At 48.4% G+C, this 18,265-nt stretch overlaps 1 protein-coding gene across 1 annotated transcript in view; it reads right to left on the reverse strand.

The window, feature by feature from the left end:
• Positions 1 to 18,265, reverse strand: part of LOC147435252 (uncharacterized) — an 89,678-nt gene that overhangs the window by 53,258 nt on the left and 18,155 nt on the right. The window contains exons 4-5 of the mRNA XM_086488339.1: positions 7,655 to 7,939; positions 7,485 to 7,568 (exon numbers count right to left, since the gene is read on the reverse strand). Of these exons, the coding sequence (XP_086344465.1) occupies positions 7,485 to 7,568; positions 7,655 to 7,939 (369 nt within the window). The remainder of the gene's footprint in view (positions 1 to 7,484; positions 7,569 to 7,654; positions 7,940 to 18,265) is intronic.

Genomic DNA, 18,265 nt, shown 5'->3' on the forward strand with positions numbered 1-18,265 from the left:
AAAAATATAGTGGTCAATGGTTCCACTCGTGATAGATGCCCTTATTAGAATCTCATAGGTGAATATTCTTTCGTTTACTGAAATCTCGACTAACTTCTATCTCTCTCTCAAAGGGCAAATCATAAAGCTTATATAAGCAATCCACAAAGAGTTGAGCTAACTCATGGCTCTTTATAGTGGTGCGAGTAGAAATGAAACTCGCCATTTTCATGAGTCAATGAACAAAAACCCAAACAGCATCATGACCACGAATGGTCCAGGAAAACCCTACAACTAAGTGCATAGAAATGCTAATCCATTTCTCGTTGGGAATTTGTAGAGGGTGTAAGAGCCCAACACACTTCGTCTGTTTAGATTTATTGGTAGCCAAACCTTGGACGGTCTTTATCTTTCTTCACATGCACAAACGAGTCTCCAATTTTTGGAAGACCGTTTGCCAAAAATAACCAATGAATTTGGGATCTTCTATGCTAACCAACATCAACAACCTCACCATCTCCAAGAGGGAATGTGTGTTGGGGTTAAGGCCTATGTGCCTTGACCGCTCGCCCAGGTCATGGGCGCCCGCCCACTGTTACCCTGTACTTGTGAGTATACTGTATAGGGGGAGCTGCCACTTCACAGTCTCCCCACCCACATCGTGTGTGTGTCTCCTTCTCTCTCTCTCACTCTCCGTCTGTGGTGCTACCCGATCCCCTTCAATTGGTATCAGAGCTATGATGACCGCGGAGAGCACGACGGCTTTGAGAGCTTTGAGGCGATAGCTCGCTCGCTCTTGACGGTAGAGAGATTAAGAAAGCTTGGAAGCTTTTTGAGAATGCAATGGGAGCTTGTGAGCTCAGTTGAGAGTGATGTATACTCTTGTGGAAGCTCAGAAAGGAGTGTGGAAGATTGTGTGTAAGTGAAGGTGTTGCCCTAAAACTGTGTGCGCAACAGCACTGTTTTTAGATTCGTTTTTCTTCTTGTAGAATGCAGATCTGAGAATTCTGTCCGCCATGCCCATCCGTTTCGACGTGGTCTACAACTTTGCAGAAGAAACTTTTTGCAAATTTCTCACCGTTTTGCTGATATTCAGCTCAGACTGACTGTATACAGAAATTCCAGATTTTCTGTTGTCGCATTGTGTGAGAGTTTGATGCACTTTTGGAAGCACGGTAGATGCTTGAAGTTGAGTGCATAAATTCTGAGCTGAAGATGCAATTGTAGCTTGTGTTAAGCTTGTGGTTTGAGGGTTTTTTGGTAGACTTGGGCAATGAAGTACGGAGGCGTTAACACACCACCGAAGTGGTCTCTTGAGAGACTGTTTTTTGGAGCACACAGGTGGAGCTTCTTTCACTGGTTTTCACAGGATACTTTGGCAGTGATTTTGTGCTTGGATTCATGGTCTTTGCGGATGGTTTGCATATGGTTATGGCGCATGGTTGATGCCCATTATACATGCATTTTGGCGAGCACTTTCAAGTGCCGGTGAGCTCTCTTGAGAGCATTGTTTTTGCATTGATCAAGTTTCCGGATTGCAAATCTTTTGGCGCTTGCTTATGCACGGTCACTCCGTTGATGTACGTTGAGTGCGGATTGCCATTGTATGTGAAAATGTGGAGCCATTTTGTCATTTCTACTCATTGGCATTGAGTAGTGTTATGGTTTATGGTAGAGATTGTACTTGAGTTTTTTGCTCAGTTTTCAGGGGAAATTCTGTCCGATTTTTCCCAAATTCTCGCCATAGTTTGTGATCGAGTGTTTACTCTCACTTTGACAGGTTTTGTCAGTTTGGACACAGTTTTGTGTTTTTGTATCCACTCTCGCAAGAGTGAGGAGTTGTGTATCTTTCTTTGCTTGAGGCAGTGGTTTGCTCTCGCGTGGGAGAGTCTTGTGATCTCGAGCATTGTTTGCCATAGTTTTGCAGAACTTATGCATGTATGTTGAGTGTAGTTTGATGCGCATTGATTGCTCATTGTATTGAGCTTGCAGGACAATGGTTATTTTGTGTTGATAGCCATTGTGCGTCGAAACTCTGGCGAAATTTTCCCAGGAGTTTTATGCGTATCATTTATGCGATCTAGGTAGAGATTGCGGGTTGCACTCAACATTTGCGTGCGGTGTTCTCTGCAGGTGGGAGATTTGTGCATGTGTATGCATCGATACTGCATAGTGTGGGCTTGGTGATTAGCTCACAGATTGCAGTGTGATACTAGAGCAGGCGAGGCTTGTATTGACATTGCGGGAGCTCTATTTTGGAGTGAGTCTCACAGGTTTTACATTGTGTTTCTGGCCATATTTGTAGACAGTTTCCAGGTGTTGCTGGTGAGGTGGTTTTGCTTTCTAGTTTACTACATTGTGCTCATGGCAGAGACAGGTGATCGCTCAGATTATGATCGCTCAGATTATGATCTCTCCGAAATGTGCATGTTTGATGGGTCAGACTTTGCAGCATGGAGAGAGTGTATGCTTGATACATTGACACAGCGAGGGTTGCATCGACCATTGAGTGGTGATGCAGGTAGACCTTCAAACATGTCTGACGATCAGTGGAGGAGCTAGAGGAGATGGCACTATCTACACTCTCTTTGCACCTTGCGGAATCTGTATATGCTCTTGTTATGTATGAGACTACTTCGAGAGCACTTTGGCGCAGATTACATGATATGTATGGTAGATCTGAGTCATCACGGACTCGTGTGAGACATATACATTCACGAGCACGCCGACAGGTGACATGTTGGTATTGTGGTCATTCTGGACACGTTAGACGGCGCTGTTTTCGTCGTATGCGACATCGTAGGAGACATGGCAGTCTCAGAGATGTATGTAGTGATGCCATGGACTCAGTTGCTTTGACAGTTGAGGCAGATGTAGTGTCGGAGTATACTAGTGACGGGGATGTCACTTTTACCTCGAACTATGCACGAGATGCTATACATGTGGATAGTGCACTCCCTTCGCAGTGGTTGCTAGACGCAGATGCTATATTTCATGTCACGCCGCATCGTGAATGGTTTTGTAGCTATTCTAGTGGGATGCTTGGCAGTGTACGTTTGAACGATGGATCGGTGCATGCGATAGCAGGTGCAGGAGATGTGAGACTGTCATTACCGAGTGGTGCATCTTACTTGTTACGACATGTGCGCTATGTACCAGATTTGACAGTGAGTTTGATCTCGATTGGTCAGCTTAGAGATTGTGGATGTCAGATTTCGCTTCGAGAGCGAGATTTTGTGATGCATTTGGGTTCGCTAGTGATTGCGAGAGGTGCCAGGAGTGGTACAGGTTACCCATTGCATGTGGATCACGGGAGAGATGGTGTTGTCTCTGCAATCATGCAGCCAGGTAGAGAGCGAGAGAGCAGGCGAGTCTCTTTTGCTTGTGGGTTGCAGAATGCTTTGCATGGAGTGCAGAGCAGTGACCTTGTTGTGCAGGTTGCGTCCACGGATGCACAGGTAGAGCGGGACATCTCTAGTGAGTCACAGCAGGATGAGTCATCAGAGGTGATGACAGAGATGACTCACATGGATGCTGAGATGTCGGCTATTGTGGAGTCATTTCTTGATATGCTTATGCCAGAGCTTGATGCAGATTAAGGACAGATGGATACTCTTGGTACACATGTGATATGTGGTGGGCACGAGGAGTCACTCCAAAGCTCGGAGTCAGAGTGCCATGGTCTCTATGATCGGGGACAGGATTGCCATGAGTTGAGTTCTGAGTTGGAGGTGGCAAAGGTTGCCAGGGTTGCATCAACGTTCGGTGTCCCCATGTACGAGATGCTGATCTCGAGGCCCGACATAGTAGCTGCAGTGGGAGAATTTGCAGCAGGGTTGATTAGTTGTTCGCTGACTGATCTCGGCATAGAGCATAGGGGAGGTTTGCAGGTATTGGACCGATACTTGCAAGAGTGCATGAGCTCTTGTAGACTCTTTGTAGAGCTTGGAGCTAGCTCTGTGTGGCTTCCGCAGCGGGATGTTTGTCTATCAGTAGAGCCGGATGCACTAGCTCATCGAGAGTCAGTGGGCATAGGTTGAGAGAATATCTCACCTTCTATTAGTTGTACACTAGTAGATCTTGCTTAAAGGCACATTGGCCTTTAAGTGGGAGGTTGTTGGGGTTAAGGCCTATGTGCCTTGACCGGTCGTCCACGTCATGGGCGCCCGCCCACTGTTACCCTATACTTATAGTGAGTATACTGTATAGAGGGAGCTGCCACTTCACAGTCTCCCCACCCACATCATGTGTGTGTCTCCTTCTCTCTCTCTCACTCTCCGTCTGTGGTGCTACCTGATCCCCTTCAATGTGGGTGTACCTAAAGGTACCAAAGGATTTTGAAACAATCCGTACCTTCGTGATATTGTGGGCCATTCCAAATTATCAAGAAGATTAGTGATGTCTCCTACAAATTGGATCTATCCTTCCACCTTAGTGTCCATCTCGTGTTCCACGTTGGTTGCTTGAAGGAACGGTTGGGACAAGATGAATAGGTAGTCCCTTTGGAGGTTTGGAAATACCTCTCGTTATATTCCACTCGAACACGAATTGGTTCTTGACCTAAGGGTCAAAAAGTCTCATTGACATTCTGTCCCACGTATTTGATCGAGTGGAAGCATTGACCTAAGTCGAGTGCTACTTGGAAATCGGTAGAATCATTGGGAAGTTGTTTCCCCGGTTTCATAACCGAGAATATTACCGAGGACAACAACTAAAACTAAGGGGGGAAGTGTTACGTCCCTAGACATCAAGATGCGTGCATGAGCTTTGTCCGACCAAGTGTGAACATGGCCCTATGGTTAGGGTGTTGAAGAAGTCCAACCGTTTGGTGTGGGATTGGTGGTATGGGACACTAGACCTTGTGGTAGAGGCTAGCCCAATGGCTGCAAGCTCCAGGGCTTGAGGGGAGCCCCTATTGGCTCTATGGTTGGGAGGTGAGTCTGATGTCCGCTCTCTAGGCTGGTTTATGCGTGAGTATGGATTTTGTCATGTCATGTGTGTAGAATGGATCTGACACCATTTCTTCAGCAGCAGTACCTCCTCTATCTCCTCTGGGTCCGATGGCATCCCCCTTGCTTGTACCTTCTTCACATGGCCCCCTTTCTTCAGCAGCAGTACCTCCTCTGTCTCCTACAAGGTCTGATGACATCCCCCCTGCTTGTTGTACCCCCATAGATAATCTTGATAGAGATGATATTCCATAAAGTGTATTTATGTCACAATATGAGGAATTCCCGCCTCTTGTATTGATCAGATTGTACATGCTAGGGAATCTAGGAGGACGAAAACAAGAATTGGTCGTTTTTTTAGTTGGATGTATATAGTCATATTTTGGATTATTTTCTTTGATGTCATAGAAATTTTGTATGCTTTAACTTGAAGAGTGTGCCCTCAAGATGTAGGAGATGTTATTTGTTTCTTTTTGATAGAAGAGGGAGGGAGTGGCTTGAGCCTTGATAGATGGAAATTAGATTCTGGAGCAAGAGAGTTAAGAGGGAAGGTGAGCAGAGGGGAATTGCCACTTGAGCTTCATCTTCAACTTTTAAGCCTTCAAAGTTTAAATAATGGTCATAATCTAGAGGTTACCAAGCGCCTTATATGGGGGAAGGAGAGGCTTCCAAAAAAGGGCCAAAAACTGCCCATTGAAATGTTCGAAGAAGATGACCATTCCCGCATGGTGTTCCAGACGTTTCAAACTGGTGGAACGTTTAGGCTTCTTACAAACTGAAACTAAGCCAAGTGACCTAAAAAACACTACTAGATTGCCCCAAACTCAACAAGCTAGAATTCCTCTTCGTTTCTATGCACGGAGGGCCTAGAATCTCGTATGCCCCCACTAAACTGATCATTACTACCATCTGAAAGAATACCTTCTGGGATGTATGAGTTTGAACCCTCATATCAGAGCACATCTCATGTAGACTTAACTAATTGGCACGGACCAGAGACTTGCGATCTACATGACGCTCTGGTGTGGGAGCAATGGTATTGTTAGCTATAGGTTTTCTAGGATTTATGTATGCTACATCTAGAGATCTCTCAGATACTCCCAAGTCCACATTTTATTGCTTGCATGAATTCATTCAATAGTTTTAGGTACTTCCCGTCTTCTTGCTGTGACCCATATACCATGCTGACTTGACAACGATCTCCACATAAGAATAATTTCTATTGGAAGGGTGCATCAAATGGAGACAAATGCTTGCAGAGGTGAATGCCTTGTTCCCTATAATTGAAACTTTAACAAAGGCAAATAACTTCAAATCACTGTAGTATGTTGACTACTCTTCCACTTTCCTATTGGATAGAGACGTCGAGTTGCTTGCAAGCTCTCTGATGCTGAGTGTTTCTTTTCTATGCTTCTTGTAGTGTCATTGTGAATACTAGAATACCTCTTTTGTTAATTTCTCCCAAGAAGTCTTCTATCCTAAATCAATTGAAAATATCTTCCTACTTTGGAGAGAGGTAATGAAAGGTTACATGCCAATAAATATTCTCAATTGATTAAATTCCTAATTCGAAGTCTGGGATGAAGAGAAAAACATGAGACGTGTTCTACACGACAAGAAAAGCACTACAACTCGTGCAATATGGGGAGATTGTGGACACTAACCAAAAAAATCATCCAGTCTCTGTATTTTACAGATGGTGTATCTAGTTGTTGTGTAAAAGTCGGAATGGTATCAATTGGAACTGCTGTATGTTTTATGGATAATTGTGAGACTGCCTATTTTGAGAGGCTCAAATGCCAAAGGCTTAAATTGCAAGAAACATAATATGGTTACTTTGTGTCCAGTCTATTTGTTGGAGACACCATCAGCTTGAAAGTGAGGGAGAGGTTGAGGGAAGTTACAGACAAAATAGAAAGAAAGGTCATATTAACATTTTTGAATGGCCAAATTGGTGTCTGCAACAAACTGAATCACAAAATGGAATGTGAAGGTCTCTGCATGTCATGAAAATAGTTGATAGCAATGATCTGTCACTGTAGATGGTGGCTGATCACTCTACCCTGTGCCCAATCACTAAATGCTAGAGATGCACAGGCTAATGCTCCTCGGCAACTTCTCCTAACTTCTGGTTAGGATCTCCTCAAATAGCGGCTGGCATATGCAGATACATGAGCATGTAATCAACTACAGTCTTCTTGACTTCATGTCCAGTACAGCTTAGTCCTTTTACCAACCAAGCTCGATTGGAACTGTCCCATTGGCATATACAAGTCAAGAAAATGCACATGCAAACATGCTTCAACATGCTCCTGTGTACCAAGAGTTTTTGCCATATGAATAATGTCCTTGCGTTAAAGCTACATCTTAATTGTAGACCTAAAAGGTCTTGACATTTTCCTTGATAGTGCAATCCATTTTCTATGTTAATCAGGTGAGAATGTGCACATAATTTTATATAAGACGGAAGAGAATTTGTATTTTCAACTTAGAAACTGCAAGCTGTATGTTAGAATCAAGTCCGTACAGGTATTTCATCAGGTAATGAAGGCATACCTCAGTCACATCTTCCCCATCGAGGCAGACCAACTGTCCCAGTATGCTAATTACTGCAGATCTATAATGCTGTTGTCGACAAATCTGCAAGTCAGAAAAGCTATCATGAAATCGTTTCCATTATTGTACCTCCATCCTAAGGGAACAAGAATAGAATCTTTATAAAATACCGGGTTTTCTGATAGAGTAAGTTCCTGAAGGCTTCTTAGAGAGGATAACTCCTTGATACAAGAGAATCCACCGAGTCGATCCACCATAAGATAGTTCCCCGCAAGATTGAAGGTTCTCAATGATGGAAGTTGTTCCATGAATTTTGCAGTTTTTATTGTGTTGTCACTCAAATGTATTTCTTCCAAAGAAGGTAGGTTGTCAAAAGAGGAAGGCTCAATCTTCTTTATGAAATTATGATCCAAATATAGCTTTTCTAGAAGCAGAAGGCCACTCAGTCCATCAATCTGAAATGCATTTTTAAGAAATGATTCTAATCAGACAATTTAAAGACAAAAATGGATGACTATTGGAGGCAGAGAAGTTGGTGTATGAACAGCCTTTTGATTATGTCAGTGTCTTTACCTTAAGGTAATATATTGTAGCTACATAAGTTCCTATCTTTGTTAGCAGTGAGTTTTTACGGTCTTTTTACTTTGTTGCAAGCCTCCTTGGTATCTAGTGCCTAAGTTGCCTACTAGACCAGTTTCAGAAAGGAACCATCAAAAGTAAATAATACATTGCGTGCATCATTTAGTTAGGCCTGAACATGGTTTCATCAGCATCCCCAAAAGTGGAACCATGTATCCAAGGAATACTAAAAAGGGGGCAGCCTGTCCATACTAAATCCATGATGGTGCATCCAAGGAATACTAAAAAGGGGACAGCCTGTCAATACTAAATCCATGTAGCTCAAACCAAGCTGATATCTATGCAAACCAACATGAAGTATCACCCTCACTGGCCAGTTGTCACGATGACTCACGCGCTAGTCATGCATATTTTGTGTGGTAGCTCCCATATGCTATGAATGAAAGACGTTGATCTAGTAAGAGCCTCCACTACAATTGGTGGTGCGCTCATCTGAGCTCTGATAATCTCACGTGGCACTGAGGCTTTCAACCCAATCAGCCTGGAGATCATGGATATGCGTGGTCTCTCCATGGATCTCCAGCCATCATATGTGCGCCCGCTGCGCTGATCTACTATGATGGTCGAGGCTAGGCCCCCATATCTGCACTGCATAAAGCATGGTGGAAGTGACCAATGTGTCAAATAACCACAACTTTGAATTGCTCGTTACTGCTGCCGCGCACCCCCCCCCTCTCGCCATCGCTGCCTTCCCCCCTGCCCTTGCGCGCCCTGTGCCTCTCAGCCCCCCCGCCTCACCCGCTGCCTCTCAGCGCGCCCCTGTGCTCGCAGCCCCTCAGCGCGCCCTCCCCCCACCTTTCCCGCTGCCCGCTGCGCCACCCAGCCCGCCTGCTGCCCTTGCCGCTCAGCCCACTACCCCGCCCATCACGCCCGCTGCCTCTGCTGCTCGGCCCACTACCCCGCCCGCCACTCGCCCATCACGCCCGCTGCCTCTGCCGCTCGGCCCGCTTCCCCGTTGCCGCTGCCTTATCCGCATTGCGCCCCCCCCCGGCGTCCGCCTTTGTTTTGTTTTTTCGCCTTTCTCCCCGAAGATTTCCTTCAGCTGGCATTGGCAGTATCCCCCTCGTGGGACAGTGCTCCTCAAGGTCGTTGACAGCGTTATCTCTCTTTCCTCCTTTCCGACACAGCAGTAGACACAGATGGAGGCTCCAGCTCCGCCACAGAGGGACTCGCCCGAAGCCCCCTCCCCCAACCCCGCTGAGCCCACCATTCGACTTGCTCTTTCACCGGCAGAGCAAGCGAGCCTAGCTGCTGAGGTAGAGCGCTTGCAGGCGACGTCGGTCATCTGCAAGATTCTCAGCACCCGACCTAGCAGAGGAGAGCTGCGCGACCTTCTCCAGGCCCGCCTTCTCTCAGAGGTGGGCAAGATCTTGGATGTCCAGATTCTCAGACGGGGTACTACCAGATCGAGTTCGAGACCTCCAAGATGGCTTCCAAGGTCATAGCTATGAGTCCACTGGCCATCCGAGCATCATGCGCCCACTTTCGACAGTGGCGACATGGTTTTGACCCGACTTCGGATGTGCTAGTAGAGGAGGCAGACATCCCCATCTCAGTCTGCTTTCCGGGTTTACGGAGGGAGTACCTACCTCTTCTTTCCAGGATTGGCTCCGCCATCGGGACTGTCCTGGAGACACCTCGTACGGCAGCATCAGTAGCTGCCAAGGCGGCTGGCATCCCCTCAGTTCGAGTTTTGGTCAGAGATACCCACACTCTCCCAAAGGTCATCCTTTTGCCTTGGGTGAGTGGGGGTTGTTTTCGACAGAGTGTGGAGTACTTGGGCCTCCCGAACCAGTGCTTCATTTGCAGACAGTTGGGCCACCTAGCGAAGGCCTGTCCATAGAGGAAGCCAAAACCTGCACCTCAGCCTTAGCCCCAGCCTGCTGCGAAGGCTGGGCCGCAACCACAGCCAGCGGCACAATGCACAGATTCAGAGCCACCCTCCGAGCCTGGGGCTCCAGCGGAGGAGGGGTGGCAGCAGGCCCGTGGTCGTCGACGCCAGGGGCCATAGCGACAGCCTAGCACTCAGAGTGGGCCTCAGGTGCCTACTCAGCAGCAGTGGGTTCCCATGGGGAACCGCTTTGGTCCTCTTGAGCAGGAGGAGCCCCCTACGCCAACCTCCACCTCCGCTTCACCCTCGCCAGCCGCCCCTCCTTCAGAGTTCCCCTCCTCCTCCTCATCCTCCCCCCCGCCCTCGGCTCCCGTCTACTCCCCACCTCGCCCCTCTACCTCTGTCGCCCCACCCCGCCCCTCTTCCCCTCCGCCCCCCCCAGCTCCTTCTCCCCCCCCTCTTGCTCCAGTTCCACAGTCGACTCAAGAGACTGGTCCCTCGCCGGCGGCTCGGAGATCTCTTGGCAGCGCCTTTGCCACGAGTCGCCTAGCGAGAGAGGGTCAGCCCTTCTTGCGGCCCCCTATGCAGATTCAGACATCTTCCCTTGCAGCTATCCCTCGCGGTCTGATGAGTGTTGACCTCCGACGCCGCTGGGATTTCTTCGACTACGGGTTCACTCGCTTTCTCGGCGATTCCGCAGCAGACCACGAGGCAGCCTGCTTCAGGGTCCATGCTTTGTTCCTCGCCGCTAGGGGGATAGAGGCCTTGGACTCAGCAGTTGGATTCTCCTTCCCCCTCTGTGGTAGGGCCGAGAAAGAGTGGTCCCTCGACTCACTGTTGAGATGGTTGCACACACAGGTTCTCGAGTTCTCTCACCACATGGGAGAACTTGTAGTTAGAGATTTGCTGCAGACTTTGTGGCCACTGGCCAAGTTTGCGGTGACACCCCCAAACTCAGCAGGATGTAGGCACATTGTGGTGTACTTTTTTGCTGATACGCAGTGTTTGCCTTGCTATGTATACATTCATGAGGACTCCTGGACAGAGGAGGTTGCTTTACGCACGGCTCGTTCAGCTTGGGCTTGGGCTAGGCACTCAGAGCAGTCTCGCCTATCTAGAGGACGCTCGGATGCGGATTACTCCCCATCTAAGCCAGCCTCGAAGATAGCACGTCTTGCTGCTGCGGCAGCATCTGTTCTCTCTCGCTCACCATGAGGATCATCTCATGGAACGTGCAGGGACTAGGTGAGCCCCAGTTTCAGCGATTGCGCCAGGAGCTTCAGCGTTGCCTTGTGGGAGGAGAGATTGATCTCCTTATGCTTCAGGAGCACCATCTGTGTGAGAGCCGCATTCGGCGATGTGGTCAGATTTTGCGTGGACGATATGATACCTTTTGGTCAGCTGCTTTTAGACCTCAAGGCATCCAGGGTGGGGTATGTATGACTATTGCAGATTCATTGTAGCAGGCCATTGTGGGCAGAGGGATTATTGTGCCAGGCAGGGCTCAGCGGCTTACTATGCAGGTTCAGGGTGGTCTTGTGGGCTTCCTGAACATCTATGCGCCCAATGTGGCGAGTGCTCATGTAGAGTTTTGGTCACAGATTGTTGAGTCCTTGCTGCCGCCGGCCGACCATTGGTGTGTAGGAGGGGACTTCAACATGTTGGAGGACCCTTCTGACAGGATTCGAGGCAGCCATGCTACTGTGGATGGCGTCGAGTTAGCAGCTTGGGAGAGGTTGTGTATGACTTTGAGGGTCTCAGATACATGGCAGAACTCTGGCTTTGTGAGGCCTCCAGACAGTCTTGCCTTCTCTAGATCGGACCGCAGACTGGGAGGAGTGAATCTATCGCGGATAGATCGCTTCTACACTAGTGACCACTTCAGTGACTTGGGGGGGTCAGTGGGCATCCTGGCAGGGACATCCTTCTCGGACCATGCACCAGTGATCCTCACAGTGGCAGATAGGCAAAGGAGTGGGAGCACGATGCTTCGCATCCCAGAGCGGGTCTTGTTGGACTCAGCACTCAGAGAGAGGGTTGAGGCTCTCTAGACAGAGGGCATGGACAGCCAGGTTCTAGCTGCAGACAGAGTGGCCTTAGGCCTAGCTCAGCTGAGCCACTTTTTTCTTCAGGAGTCTCTGGCTCGACGGGCTGCAGCGAGAGAGGAGGAGCAACGTCTCAGACGAGGCATTGCTTCACTACAGAGGATGCACGAGCAGCATCCAGACAGTCCATGGTTGGAGGAGCAGTTACAGTAGGCTCGACAGGAGTTTGCTAGCACAGAGGAGAGGCGTCATGAGTTTGCCTTCCACCGACAGGCATCTCCGTGGACTCAGGTGGGTGACAGAGTGACTGGGGATTTTTTTGAGACAGTGGGACCTCGGCACTCGCATGCCAAGGTCAATCAATTGAGGAGACCCGATGGGTCAGTTGCTTGTGAGCCCGAGGATATGCGTGTAGTTGCTACTAACTTTTACCGTGAGTTACTGTCAGCTGAGCCCTCGACAGAGCGGCAGGATGCATGCAGGGAGCAGGTTTGGGCACAGATGCCTTGTCTTGTGACAGAGGAGATGCGCCAGAGGCTAGAGATGCCACTTCAGCTTGAGGAGCTGCACACGGCTCTTAGGACCCTCCCTAGTAGTAGCTGTCCAAGTGAGGATGGGTTTACTCCCAGCTTTTTCTTGGAGTACTGGGATCTGCTTCGCCCAGATCTTTGAAGTGCCTTTCAGTACATTTTGCACACAGGAGTGATGTCTGATAGCATGAGTGAGGGCTTGATCTACCTTATCCCAAAGGAGGGTGGCTCCTTGGATGAGATTCGATAGTGGCGCCCCATCACCATCCTCAACTCAGCCTACAAAATTCTTGCCAAGGCTCTGAGTTTGAGGATTCAACCACTTTTGGAGAGCCTTATACATGGGACCCAAATAGGTTTTGTCAAGGAACGCAGTATCCTTAACAACATCTTCACTTTCAGGGAGGCTTCTGCCCTGGCACGGCTCCGTGGGGAGGACCTTGTGATTCTTCTTCTCGAAGGCATACGACAGAGTTGACTGGGACTTTCTTGAGGGCACTCTACGCAGGATGGGCTTCTCAGATGCTTGGATCAGAGGGGTGTCAGCCTTGTACAGACAGGCTCACAGTCAGGTGCTTTTGGCAGGAGGTAGAGGTGAGCGCTTCATGCTCACACGCTCGGTCAGACAAGGTTGTCCTCTTGCCCCCTTTCTCTTTCTGTTCTATGCGGAGGCGATGAGCAGATTTTTGGTGTCACAGCAGGTTGGTATGCGGGGCTTAGCACTCCCTATTCGGGGAGATGAGCTACTGGACGCTGAGTTTGCCGATGACTCAGCCTTGTACTTAGAGGGCCAAGAGGCCAATCTGCACAAATGTGAGCAGGCTTTGGAGACCTTCTGTTGTGCATCGGGCGCACTGATCAACTGGAGAAAGACAGTGGCTTTCTCGGTTGGTAGTGCTCCTGTGCCAGATTGGATGCTAGGCAAGGGTTTCAGGTGGATTCCCCCAGGGACTGCAGTTCGGTACTTGGGTTGTCAGGTTGGTTTGGACTTATCCCCCGAGCAGCAGATTGCTCCTCTTCTACTGTCCATCAGGAGAAAGCTGTTACATTGGAGCTCAACACGACTTTCGCTGGCGGGTAGAGTAGTAGTTGCCAACCAGGTGTTGTTAGCAACTATGTGGTACATCACTTCTTGCTGGATCTTCTCGAGTTCTTGTATCAGCCAGGTAGAGAGGCTGATCAGGAACTTCCTTTGGTCAGGTCGCGACACTCAGATTGCCCGAGCCAAGGTGGCTTGGTCGGTCATCACACTTCCTTGTTCTCAAGGAGGGCTTGGGATCATTGATCCAGCACAGCAGAGCAGAGCCCTTCTTGGGAAGTTCGTAGTCAGAGGACTTCTTCAGGAGAGGAGCCCTGGAAGGAGTTCTTGCTGCAGAGGCTTCTTGCGAGGGTGCCTCAGTCAGGAGGCCCTTGGCAACCTTCGACCAGATGGATCTTTATTGAGTTGCGCCAAGTTGGTTTGAGTAGGAGACTGGAGGACCGCTTCGTTTTGAGTTTGCTTCGATCTTGGGAGCTCTTACGGCGTGGCCTGCAGCAGAGACAGCCGACGTGCACGGAGGAGCGCCTACGGCAGCCCCTCGTCTGGAACCCCATGGTTAGCACTCAGAGAGGCCACTTGATTGGTAGTCGGCCTCATGTTTCTTGGGGTCCCATGGCAGCAGGTCCAGCGCGCTCTCTAGGTGACTGGCTAGAGTTCACAAGTTTGTCAGAGGAGGTGCAGGGTTTCCAGCTACAGGGCATGAGAGGAGTGCAGAGCATGTGTCAGGACATCACAGAGTCAGTTCCAGCTGAGTGGCTCACGCCTCTCGAGCCAGTAGCACCCCGGTGGATGGGAGCCTTCACACGACTGGAGGTTCTCATTTCAGTCAAGGCCTGCTCAGAGTCTGTCTCAGCCGTGTTCTTCGAGCTTCAGGGTGGGGACGACTACAGCGAGTTGCAGTAGAGGCCCCGCAGGTAGCAGAGTGCTGTTTTCAGAGGATCCGAGTAGTGGGCATCTGTGGGAGGACCTGCGTCATAGACCCTGACCCAGCAGTTCTTGAGACAAGACACTGGAGGCTATGGGCTTGGGAGTGTTGTCCGCTGACACGAGTACAGTGGAATCCTGGTGAGTGGCTATGGAGGGACCCCTTCTCTTCTGCAGACCACCCAGGAGTCCCTTTCTTTCAGTACACTATTCGATTGGGACGTCATATACTAGCAGCACAGAGAGAGGCCCTCCCCGCTGCAGCACGTCATTGGCAGGAGGAGGGTCTCACAGTCGAGTTCTTGGCAGACTTTTGGCAGAGGTTGTGGGACTCCAGACAGCCGAGGCGAGTCACCTTGTTTCAGTGGCTGGTCGCACATAGAGCCACAGCAGTAGGGAGCTGGCTGGTGCATAGTGGTCTCTCTGCCACATGTGCAGCTTGTGACCATTTGGTGGAGAGTCAGCATCACTGTCTTTGGGACTGTTCCTCGGCCCAACATGTGTGGCTACGAGTTCTTCGGCTGATGCCTGCTCTCTCCACGGCTCGACAGTACACTTGGGGAGCAACGGCTTGGTCCACCCTCACGGGCCCGGCACTTCAGTTTGAGCTATCTTCCACTAGCAGGATGATAGTGATACCAGGGGGGCGTCCTACACTACAACTTGCTACAGAGCTTACTCCACAAGAGTGGTGCAGTGAGAGAGAGGAGTGTTGGGATCTCATCAGTGGCCTGACACTTTGGTTCATCTAGCGGGTCCACTGTTTCCTCATCTTTGAGGCTCGCCCTGTGCCACCAGAAGAGACTGTTCGTGACTTTTGGCTAGAGCTGATCCATACTCTCAGCGGACAGCTTGAGGGACTACAGGGCAGCTCCGACCGCATGCGGGAGCGCCGCGAGGCTTTCCTCCGACTCTGGCGCCCTGGGCCTTTCTACACCATTGTCCAGGGGGTGCTCAGATGGCACTACTGTCCACTTGTGTGGCTCTTCCCTCCTCCCATCTCTTGATTTAGCCTCATTGTATATATGCTGTTTTTTCATTGGGAGAGTCTCCCCATCATGCTTGTTGTAGCCCTCTCTTGCAGAGGTGGTTGTAGCCCTATGGGCAGTTTTCATTAACTAATAGAAGGATCTTTTTCTTGAAAAAAAAAAAAAAACCACAACTTTGTGCGTGGCTCCTGAAACTGCACCTGTGAACTTATCCTCTCTAGTCCTCCTAATGCTGCATGTCCCCTCGTCAATCTCGGCTCTGTAGCACCTCTGATAGAGAAAGAAGGCCCACTAAATACAACACTAAGGTATGTCTACAGTTGACAAACTCTACTATCTCCTGCCCATATGTAAAAACAGGTGCTGATCTCCTGACCCACTGTGTTGTAGAATTGAATGAAAGTTTTGCAAGGTTGATGAAGAGCCCATTGTCATGTGCATAAGTCTGTGCATACCCTTTGGAGAGTCTGAAATAAGCGCAATATCATCGGCATAAAGCAATACAGGTATCCATGTACCTAACAGTTATGCTCCTCTATCCCCTTCAGTCTCAATATAGTCAGCAATTTCATCAATATACAATCCAAACAAAGTCAGAGAAAATGGGCATCCTTGCTTGACCCCAATAGTAGAGTGAACAGGGTCTGAAAGACCCTCTGCCGTCCGTACTCTCCCTATAACCCTCTCATGCAGTGCCATGATACTGCATACAAGCTCCTGTGGGACTCGCAAGTCATGTAGTCGTTGTATCAACTTGGCTCTCAAGATTGTGTCAAAGGCTTTGCGGAAATCCACAAAGCTACAATAAATCCTTCTCCCATGTGCTCTACCCTCCTCAATGATCGCTCTAAGCGTGAAGATATGATCAAGTGTAGAGAATCCATGAAGCTCGTACACCCTCTCTCTCTACCCATCTGCTCAAGTATAGATGCATATAGCTTGGCCAATGAGTGTTCAATCATGATAGTGCGATAGTTAGTTGGCAAGGTTGAATCTCTAGACTTGACTAGTGGTACAATTGTAGATGTACTCCAAGTCTAAAGAAACCCCTCACACACAGCCCTGTTGAACATGAAGGCCAACAAACCTTCAATATGATCCCCATCATGTATGAAATGCTCTGCCACTATACCATCATGACCCTGTGCCCTTCCTGTGTGCAATCTGTCAATGGCTCGCCTCACCATCTCTGCTGTGAAGAAAGTAGAAGTGGGAGGACATGGCTCCGATGGGTTTGGCACTGCGTTGGGTAATCTTTGACTGCCCATCAATCTGCGGATGAAACGACGAAGAGAATTTGAGTAAAGTACCCACATTCTCACACACTTCTCTCCAAAACAAGACATGAATGAGGTTGAAAACTGTAACATCTCACTTAAAAGAGCACTTGACAAGACATACGATAGAGTGTAGCTCTCTACCCAGAATCTAGATGAAATGGCCCATAATGTCATGTGCACATTGCACTAGAGCCACGTGGACAAGCTACTACTATAGTTTACCGTTAGTCGTAGTTAGCTTAGGATCTAGCCTAGCAAATTTGTGAGCCTCTAGAAGGACGTGCATGATGAGGTAGGTCATATTGCATACCCTCACTTGCACATTATAGTCACTTAAGCACATATGCATATGCACAATCCCTTAAGTCATTTATCAATAAGTGACTTTGACATGACATTTATTCAAAAGAAGGTAGGACAAATCACGAAAGAACCTATATAAGCAACCCCTTGGTCCCCATTGGGAGCATCAAAAGATCGGAAGATCAAAAGATCAGTACCCAATACCCAACAATACCCTAGCGTAATCCCTCAACATCCATCAGCGTTTTCATCGCAAGCACCTTCAACATCAATAGGTCAGCCAACGTTTTTGCACTAGATCAGCCTAGCCTTTTTGCATCATCATCATTATCTAGCGTTTTTGCAAATCACCAGCATGGAGCACTCAGTGTTCGGCATTAGCCATTGTCTTGGCATTTGTGCAAGTAATTTAAATTAAGTACTTGCTGTGGAAACTTGAGGGTGGTTGGGACCCCATATGCGGTGTCGTCTCTCTTCTCTCTCTCTCTCTCTCTCTCTTTGTACCTCTCTCTTCATTGTGTTCAGTTTAGCTCTCTCAAGTAAAGTAACCTTGTATTTGTACGAAGTATCAGATCCGAGCTAAATCCTTAAACCCTTCCGATGCACCTGACACCTAAGTTATGGTACTTCTTTAGGCCTCCTTATAAACGCTCTAAATTCATATAGACATGCATTTGACTACTCAAAACATGCATGAGCACTGGTCACTGAACAATCAACAATCACATTCACATTTTATTCCCATTGAGATCTCAAACACAAATCGTGATCATTATGACTTAGTTAGCCATCATATCCTGATCTCAACGATCATTAGCATCCGATTTCTAGATGCACTAAATCTCATCATATTCATCCTTTCTATCACCTCACTAGTGAATCGAGACAAAATGTTGCAGGCATTTCGTACTTAGAAACGACACATGTGTAAGAGTAAATTATCAATCAGTTTTAAGGAATTCCAACCATAACATCACATATGGTGGCAAACAATCTATGTACATATCATACCAACCCTAGGTAGAGCACTATCAACACATCGGTATTCCAAAATGTCAAAGGAAATCGATTGACTCTATCTCAATTTGTGACAAGCGGATTGTATAAATATAATTAGGAGATAGGTGTTTCACCCAACCCTATGAGTTAGCTTGCTCCTCTCTTGTGTAGCACGGCCACGGAGGAGGCCTCGACCTTCACC

This window comes from Adiantum capillus-veneris, chromosome 18, assembly GCF_014529385.1.
Source record: "Adiantum capillus-veneris isolate H3 chromosome 18, ASM1452938v2, whole genome shotgun sequence".
In the NCBI taxonomy this organism is placed as follows: domain Eukaryota; kingdom Viridiplantae; phylum Streptophyta; class Polypodiopsida; order Polypodiales; family Pteridaceae; genus Adiantum; species Adiantum capillus-veneris.